The 9,581-nt window shown below is 41.0% G+C and overlaps 1 protein-coding gene across 1 annotated transcript; it reads left to right on the top strand.

Moving 5' to 3' along the window:
* Positions 1-6,862: 6,862 nt before the first annotated feature.
* sebox (SEBOX homeobox) lies at positions 6,863-8,518 on the top strand. The gene is made up of 3 exons (XM_030792515.1): positions 6,863-6,962; positions 7,378-7,580; positions 7,814-8,518. The coding sequence occupies exons 1-3, from the start codon at positions 6,863-6,865 to the stop codon at positions 8,516-8,518; spliced, it is 1,008 nt and encodes a 335-aa protein (XP_030648375.1).
* The last annotated feature ends 1,063 nt before the right edge of the window (positions 8,519-9,581 follow it).

The raw sequence follows: 9,581 nt of genomic DNA, 5'->3' as shown, positions 1-9,581 counted from the left end.
CACAGTTTCAGACACCACCAAGCAACCCCAATCCACCTCAGTCTCCTACTGCAACACAGAGGGTTTTCGGCCAATCAACACCAAATAATATCATCCAATCGAATAATATCATACAATCGAATAACACCTTGGTATCACAGGCAGTGATGTCATCAGTCAGCAGTTCATATACAGAGACATCATCAGCACAGCTGTCTAACACTCAACATCGTCAAGGCAACCTCACACCAAATAGCCCAAAGCCTTATAGCAGCCCCAACAATCTCAGCCAAGCCCAGAATAATTCTTCACCACAGTTAAACCCAAAGCTTTTCAACCAATCATCTTCAGAGTCTACTACCTATAAACCAATCACAGAATCTCCTGCTAGACCTGGTGAGTGACATGCACTCTCCCACTCTTGTTCATTCCTCCCTCTGTTTTTTTATTGAGTTTGACTGAGTGATTGGGTTTTTTGGGTTTGATCTGTCCAGTATCTGCTGTTAAACCATGGACCTCAAGCCTCTTGGAGGACAAAAGCTCACTTAATGGTCTAGGTAAGAAAACATTATTATTTCACTAATTGTGAAATCATACAAATTGTCTGTAGAAATCACTTAGACCAACAACTCCACCTTCTCTGCTCCCATCTTATGTATGTAATCCCTTCTCCCTCTTCACTGTGACCCCGTCCCGGATAAGTGGCAGAAAATGGATGGATGGCCTTCTCCCTCTTTCATTAGTCACCACTATGACCCCCTGTAACCTCTTCATCAGTCTGGGAAAAAGAGACTTTGTGCATGCACACGCCTCTTTTCACCTGCCCAGTTCATGAACATCTCCATGGAAACATAGCGTGTGTGTGCACGGTGGTTTACCATATTTCCCTTTGACTCGACCCATTTAGACAGGACAAATGTATATTATATATTATATATTTCTCATATTCTCTGTTTCTCTTTGTGTGTCCTTTTTCCTGCTTTCCGCACAAGTGTACGTAAACTTAAGAGTTCTCACTAGTGTTAGTATTTACACATGTCTTCTCTTTGGTGTAGACAAATCATCTTCCATATTCTCCAAACCAGGGTCTGTCTACAACTCCAAATCATTCATCGAAGACGGGTAAGACACACAAGATTTGCAAGTTAACATAAGAGAAAATTTTCTTACAACAAGTGCTAATGGCATATAAAATGACGATCAAATAAAATGTGTCTTGGCATAGGGTAAACACACTAAACATTTTATCTCTGTCAGAAACTAACAGTTGATTCGTCTGATGAAACACTGTAAAACTTCTGTCAAATTATTTACAGTTCTGTGAAGAAACCTGGAGGAGGGGGCGTGTCCTTTAGCTGTGGCATGGAAGCAAGGCGGGAACTGACGAGGTCACAGACATTACCGCGTAGCATGACCTTCCAATCAAAACAATCCCTGTTTGAGAGGAATGACGTCAACACCAACAGGTCAGATTCATTCATTCAGGTCAAAAGGACTGTGGCACCTTGGCACACTAATGAATCTCGCGCAAACATCCCATCCATGTCATGACGTATAGTATATTTGACTGGATTCATTTGAAAAGAGATATGATCTAGTTCTGAACCACGAGATGAGGGGAACATTTATGCTACAATATTCAGAATGCAAGCTTGAGATATTCGATACGCAGGGTTTCCAACAAGTTACTTCTTAGCATAGACCAGTGCTGCACTTTTGGCATCATTTTATCACACAAATGAACACAAAGATGAACGCCAATTTTTATTTAAATTGTTGAAGCATGTTTTAGGTGCACCTTACAGCCAAGTCTCAACATGGCTTACTTAAGGACTGTTTCTATGTCCTTGTTTTTTTTGTCTCCAGTCTTAAGAGGGCTGAGTCCCGGCCCAAACTGCAGCGGTCTCAGAGCTTCGGCATGTCCAGTGCCAGTGGAATCAAACACATCCTGCTGGAATGGTGTCGCTCCAAAACCATTGGCTACCCGGTGAGCTGGGAGGAGACGAGGAGGAAAAGACAGCCGCTAAATGAAGAGACGCGAGACAGCGCCGCGCCCTTAGAATGTTATTAATAGTGGAGCTCACAGTCCATATTTATCTATTCAGTTCTCAGAAAAACTCATCGTAATTTCACGACCTTGGCCAATCATCTCTTAGAAATAAATAACGAGGTGTAGGCAACAGTTCGACCTCCCATAAATTTGTGGTTAAATAGAACTGTTTACAGTTAAATGGGAAGCGGGGGGGGGGGGGGGCTAACCCTGATACTGGAAACTATTATAACCATTTTACAACCATGGCAACCTCACCCAGCCAGGACAGTATCAGAAATTTGAAGCATTTTAAATTATTCTTAAAGATATGTCCAGAGCCGAAATTTACAGATTTCTGAAGAAGTTTTATATATAAACCTTTTATTGTTTTTGAGACCAACTTTTTGTTATATATAAAAGACACTTTTAACAGATGGGGCATCTGTGGTTTTCTGAGCATTTGAGCCATGCTAGCATGTACCACATTTTGTTTCTTATACATTGGAGCATGGATTAATTTATTTGCAACCATTGTGAGTGAATCTTGTCAATTTCCAAGTTCGGGTGCATGTCACAAGGGACGGTTCTACCAGGAGGCCCTATGAAGGGAAACAAATTTGTTTGGTTTGAAAAATAATATTCGCAAGAATAGAATTTCTCGTTCTACTGGTGTTCTACTGCAGATGACGTAATTATTGATTATAATCACTCGTAAACCATCGTATTTCCATCACTGATGATGTGTGGTTTAAATGATATGTGTACGTAGGCCTAGATTTGGCCACTAAGATTTGAAAAAAGACGAGTACTCGTTAACAGTTTATTGAACATTGTGTCCTGCTGTCCCATTGTCTCCCCCTGGTGAATGAATCTATCAGCACTCGATTTTACAGGCTTATTAACCACTGGCGGATTGGCTTATGTGTTTCAAATATTTTCAGTTTGTTTTTCCCATTTTTCTGTAATTTATGACTTCTGTGTCTTAATGCCAGCATGTCCTACGGTCTGATTCAGCCCTAAGGACTGATTCAGCATTAAGGACTGATTCAGCCCTAAGGACTGATTCAGCATTGCCATTCTGCTCGTGTGGGTCACAGAGCTCATATTCATTTATGTAACTGTTTTTCATACTCCCTCTGACTCTGACTCTCTCTCTCTCTCTCTCTCTCTCTCTCTCTGTCCTTCCCTCTTTTTCTGTTTCAGCATATTGACATTCAGAATTTCTCTGCGAGCTGGTATGATGGCATGGCATTCTGTGCTCTGGTCCATTCTTTTTTCCCCAATGAATTTGACTACAACACCCTGAACCCTGCCCACCACAAAGACAACCTCGACCTAGCCTTCACCATCGCAGAGTAAGTGTGTGTTTGAAAGACAGACAGAGAGAGAGAGAGAGAGAGAGAGAGAGCAAGAGAGAGAGCAAGAGAGAGAGAGAGAGAGAGAGAGAGAGAGGGAGGGAGAGAGAGAGAGAGAGAGAGACACACAGAGAGAGAGAGAGAGGGAGAGAGAGAGGGAGAGAGAGAGAGAGGGAGGGAGAGAGAGAGAGAGAGAGAGAGAGGGAGAGAGAGAGAGAATTCAGCATGTGTGATGAAGCAGATCTCTGTCTGTGTTTTCTCAGGGAGAAGGCTGACTGTGTGCGTCTCATTGAGGTTGAAGACATGATGGCTATGGGACAGAAGCCTGACCCCATGTGTGTGTTTACATATGTACAATCTCTGTACAACCACCTCAGGAGATTTGAGTGACCAACCAATCACCTCTCATCTTCTGAGAAATGGGAAGTGTCTCAGTTTTCTAATATTCTAATATCTGCCCCCAACTGAGCAATGGCTGTTTCTGCAAAATCCCTGTCATGCGCTTTTCTTACTAGGCGAATGATAATATAGTATTTTGATTTTATTTTATATAAGCATTACGTAGACCTGACTGGTTCAGAATAACTGAGAGAGTTCCGCTTCACCTCTGTGTCAGTGTTCAAGTGTATGTCTCTCTTCATAATGATGATGAATCACTAATGAATTTAATGTCACGCTGATACAGTGCAGTAGTCAGCGAGTGTACAGACTAAATATTCAAAGACTGAAACATTACGTTTAAGGAGAGATGAGCTTTGGGGAAACTAATTGCAGAGATTTCACAAAGGAAAAATATTCTTAGGTTAAACCACATTCGTGTGTTGTTGTGCTGGTGCATTCTGAGACTGCAGCACAGACTGCAGTCAGAGAAAAGCAGGCCTCGGTAGAGGGGAAGGCTTTGTGTTTTTGACGTATGTTATGTAGTATATGTAGGACATGTGGATACGTAGTATGTCTCACTGGAGAGCCAGATGGTTTGGGGTTTTCCTGAAAGCGGGGGGACAGGTTTCACAGGGAGCGAGCAGAGGGAGGGGTTAACACAGGTGAGTGTTTCTTGGCCAGTGGAGGGCTGCAATGCTGGGGAATAATGGCCCAATCATTGTACCATTGAGCTGATTTTGTGGTGACTTAAGACAGGAAATACGCAAGATAGTCAAGATAGTGTGATCTTAGACACCAAGCCGTTTTGACCTACTTTATATGACTGTTTCTGAATGGGAATTACAACAGCATAATTACAGTTTTAGTGCTGTATACTTAACAGCACCAGTGGTTCAAGGTGACATTCTATTGCACATCAATATTCAAATCAGAGTTTGTCATTACTGCATAATACATTTGTAAAGTAGGAACTTCCAGAGTCTGATTGGAGGAAATGAATGCGGGAATATTTTGTGAGTTATAACAAATGTCATGATTTGTATTTTCAAATGAGAAATGGGCTCTTTTGGCAACATGTAATGAGGATGCTGTGTCTGTCAAACACCAAGGAAAGAATATGAAATGATTTTATGGTACGGAAACGCATAGATCTTAGATGGAACTGTGTAGGACCTCATTGTTAAGAGACAAGCAGTGGTGACATTTTACTGATGCTTATGGAGACACCTGGTGTGACTGAGAGAGAGAGCAGACAGCGACAGAGTACTTAGAATGAGCCAGGACTGTATGATGGTGGATGCGCAAAGAACAAAAACACGTTTTAAGTGGCATTGTGCCTATATATTGTGTTTTTCCTATATGAATTTTATTTGAAAAAAATGGTTTACATGATGTTTTTCTTTAGAAAGCCAGACAAATAAATAAAATTACATGAATAAATAAATAAATAAATAATTTTTTTTGCGTTTTCATTCCTCGTATAATCACAGTTTCCACGTCGATCGAATGAACATATATCATATATATATATAACATATATAACATATATCATATATATATATTTAAGTCATTCTTGCCCAAAAAAGCCATAACTGAAAATGATTTCAGTTTATCCTGGTTTAATGTGATTTCCATTCAACTAATTAGTTTTTTTTTTTATCTTTTAACGTGGTATAATGTATTTTTATTGGTCACTGGCCATCCTCGGATAGTCTTTTGGAGTCCTTGTAGGGAACGGGAAAAAAAACGAGATCCCGGAATTGTGTGATGTGTCGTGTCATTGTATGAACGCCTGTCCTGTGATGGTTGTTAATGGCACTACTAAATGGGCCGTTGATATCAAAGACTCCGGAATCTTCTCTGTGTATTCCGAACACCTGAAGGTTTTAATTATGGAAATGAACAATGAAACTTTGAAAACCACGAGCCATGAGAGAAGCAATTTTTTTTCTATTCAGGTGAAATGAACGGGCCTGCATGAGAATAAAGAATAACTTATTTTTCCTCCCGAGCATAAAATATTGTTTCGATTTTAATTACAGCGATCTACCTTGTCTGTTTGAGCGTGGCTGATGGAGTTCCAAACCTGTAACGTTCACGAACACACAGATTACCAAAGTAATCTTGGGTTCAGATTACTGTTTATTCGGGCGCAACGTTGTTCACTGCTCCTAATCCCTACGAGTAATATCATCCTTCAGATAATAATTTGGCCCTGGATATTAATAATAGAACCATGGAAGAGGATCAGACAATCGCATGCTATTTATTTATTTTGTTATGTTGTATGTTTATTGAATTGTTGTTGAATGTTTTATCGTACAGAATGCGCTCATCAACAACACAATTTAGGCAAACCACAAAAAAAGAGAGAATCATTCATGGAAAATCAAGGCATATCATGACAAGCTTAGGTTCCAGTTCTTATACAACCTATTCTGCAGTATACACACTCATTCCAATACAGATGCACAGTGTGTTTTGAGCTGTTAAGAAAAGATAACTGCTAACTGCACTGGGAACATATCGCCCAGTCCACGTTCTTCTGAACTGATAAATAACATTTTAAGTGTTTCATTGCCCTGACGGTGAACGGATAAAGATTGAATACAGGGTATGTGTGCCCAGTGCGGCTTTGATTTTTACAGACAGGCAGGTGAAGTGTGTAGTGATTTGCGTGATAAAAGCGCTATGACACAGCTTTAGGATGTCCAACAGACGACATCCGTATCTGTGCCTTTCTCTCAGTACAGCAGCTACCTACACGGTGAGGACAGGTTAAAAGCTGTCAGACTAACCAGCAGAGAGCTCCACAGCGGGAGGCCAGCGGATCAAAGGGCACGACATCTACTCTTTTCCTGTTGTTGTCTGTCAGGTCAGACAACGCCATATCCCTCAAGAAGAAAGCAATAGACAAGGGTACCTGTGACAACGACACTAACACCTTGTGAGATGACGAGCGAATGGGAGTGTGAATTTGTGCGTGTATAAAGTAGGAGGACCTTTACGAATTCAGCGACATTTGAACATCGGACGTAAATGACTAAGAAACTTCTCCGAGAGACGCAAGGGAAACAATAATCAGCTTTACTTACTTTATACGGGACCAACAAGTATGGCTTTATTTATGGATCCAACGCTTGGTTACGTTAAAAAACTCGCTCAGGACAGAGCTGTGGATTTCATTTTCCACAAAAATGAAGTTCAGTTAACAGGTAAGCACTCGTGCAAAACGTTTTGTTAGAATAAGAATATAAATATAGCCTATACACCCACATCTAGTAGCGTGTGTGAGTAAAATGACATCTTTCTGGATATTTTACAGAACTTTATTTCATGTAAATGCATTCCATTTGGGTTTTGTCATTCATTTTCGTGTGATTTTTCCTTATCAAAGATCCTCCCTGGATACCTGTAATAATTTTTAAGCAATAATTTTAATAATAAATTTAAACATACTCTATATGTTTCTATATATACTATATATTTAAACATATATTCATTCAAATAAGGCTGTGTTCCCACTCATGTAATAATATTAGACAGTTGGTCAGTGAAGAGAAACAAAGACGTTGTGTGTAAAACTGGTTCATTGAAACATCTCTCAATTCTATCTGTATTTTTTAGCAGATACAGCAAATGAACATGCGCTGTCCTCTCCTGAGCCGGACCGGACCGGACACACAGAGGGACAGAGAAAGAGAAAAAGGACCATATTCAGCCGTGCTCAGTTATCAGAGCTGGAGCGGGCTTTCGTGGTCACCCCATACCCCGACATCACTTTACGAGAGAGACTAGCGGCACTAACACTACTGCCTGAGAGCAAGATACAGGTAAGACTGAACTTACTGAAAAAGAAGTTATCAAAAGAAAAATAAAGAAATAAATAAAACAATATCAAAATGTGTCTTAACTAATCTGTGGAAGTTCTTGTCTTTTCTAAGAATGGTCTCAGATACCACGAAGAGCGTGTATATACATTCATCAGGAGATGCTTGATATTTTGATAATGGGAAAGTTATGTCTCCTGGACTCAGGGCTTTAACAGGTATTCGTTCTCTCTCAGGTGTGGTTCCAGAACAGACGCGCCCGGAGTATTAAGAGCGGGAGGCTGACCAGACCACTGAAGAGAAATGCAGGGAGAGAGCCCAGTTCCGCTTGTCTCCAAGCAACCCCCGCTTCCCAGCTCAACCCCTCTCCAACCACCACGGCTGGCCCTGGACAGATGGACAAGTCAGAGAGGCACTATACCCCAGGCAGTCAGCAGCAGCAGCAGCACCAGCAACAGCACCAGCAACATCATCTCAGCAGCACTTGGGTCAAACAGGCTCTGGAACCCTGGTCTCAGAATCTACCCCATCCCACACCCCCACCACCACCCATCTCCCCTGACCTCCCTGGAGCCCTGCCCTGGGGTCACAGGCATCCACAACAGCCAGGGGCCCACTCAGTGGCCCTGGGCACAACTGGAAGGCTGACCCACCCCTCCACCCACCAGCAGTGGGATGACTTCAGTCAGATGGGCCCTGTATCTGCCTCCTCGTCTGGTTACTCAGGGTGCATGCCCAAATCCTCCTGCAGTACCATCCCAGGCAGGTTCCCCTCAATCTCTGTGGATCAGGTTGTTCCAACGCATCCACCGCAGGGCTACTGGGAGGGTGCTATGTACAGACAAAGCCAGGTCCCGACACACTACCCTCAGACGTCCCTTGGGGACATCTCTGACCTCATCTACAGTGCTGCCGTGGTTACCAACCTGGCAGAATTCTGACTGTTGCTAAGCACCTTCTGATGAACTGACAGTCTGTCACTCAGGTTTTCTTGGCAATCTCCTTGCTATGTCATTCTACACTTTCAATCAGTATTTATCCCTGTTATTATGTACCAGCGTTCTGCGTCATGATTTAACATTCATAGCATGTCGTTAGAGATTTATTTGCTCTAATGGTCTCTCTCTAACCATGACCTTTCCTTTGTAAGTTCTTCTTTTAATATAAATATTTGAAGGATTATTATTGGCATAGTTACAAATGAGGCTTATAGGAAACATCCACCATGGACCCCTTACTGGGTTTTTTTCTGTGAAACTGGCGTCAAAGTAAGGACAATCTCAAGATGAAGATTCAGACTGTGATGACCTGTTCATGCTTTCAGTTTGACTATCCATCATACTGCTATGAGTTCAGATACACAGTCATTAAAATGAAAAGCATTTCCTCCTCTTGTAAATTGAACGACATCTGCTATCTTTATCAGTCTTTCCATCTTTTTGTTGAAATGTGCATGTGACATTTATGATTCAATATTTGTGTGGCTGTGTTGTGTATTTGTATTTATTTCACTTTTTTTAATTACACAATAAATATACTAATTCATAAATAATGTTTTATGTTCTCTGTGAATCAAATTTATACGTAGCATGGTCAATATTTTAATGAAGTTTCTGAATAAATAAGTGATACGCATAAACAAACACAAACCCACATCTAAGGTTGTCCGTTCCTGAAGAAAAAGGTCACGCGACTGGTTTCAGTTCATTATTGTATTGATGAAAGTCTCCTTTACTGACTCTGCGCTCACCAAAATGTGAATAGTCTAAATAAATAAATAAATAAACAAACAAACATATAAATAATCTAAACAACCAAACACAGCACAACATGTGAGATCCCTGCTGCAAATAATTGTTTTTTGAGAAGCAAAATATTTTCCTTCCTCAGAGGAAATAAAAAGATGGATATATAGCAAATAAACAATAAGTGAAAGAAAAAAATAAATTAAAACAGGAGCTCAACTTCTATCAGCTTACGTGGGGCTTAAATACACAGCTGGAT

The sequence above is a fragment of the Chanos chanos genome, chromosome 15 (assembly GCF_902362185.1).
Source record: "Chanos chanos chromosome 15, fChaCha1.1, whole genome shotgun sequence".
NCBI lineage: Eukaryota > Metazoa > Chordata > Actinopteri > Gonorynchiformes > Chanidae > Chanos > Chanos chanos.
The sequence above is the reverse complement of the archived record's forward strand: the minus strand, read 5'-3'. Positions and strand labels throughout refer to the sequence as shown.

Bases quoted from the DNA above. Each gene is read 5' to 3' on its own strand.
- sebox (XM_030792515.1), top strand. From the start codon at position 6,863: ATGGCTTTATTTATGGATCCAACGCTTGGTTACGTTAAAAAACTCGCT. The intron at 6,963-7,377 runs GTAAGCACTCGT...ATTTTTTAGCAG, and splicing joins AAATGAAGTTCAGTTAACAG to ATACAGCAAATGAACATGCG. The intron at 7,581-7,813 runs GTAAGACTGAAC...GTTCTCTCTCAG, and splicing joins TGCCTGAGAGCAAGATACAG to GTGTGGTTCCAGAACAGACG.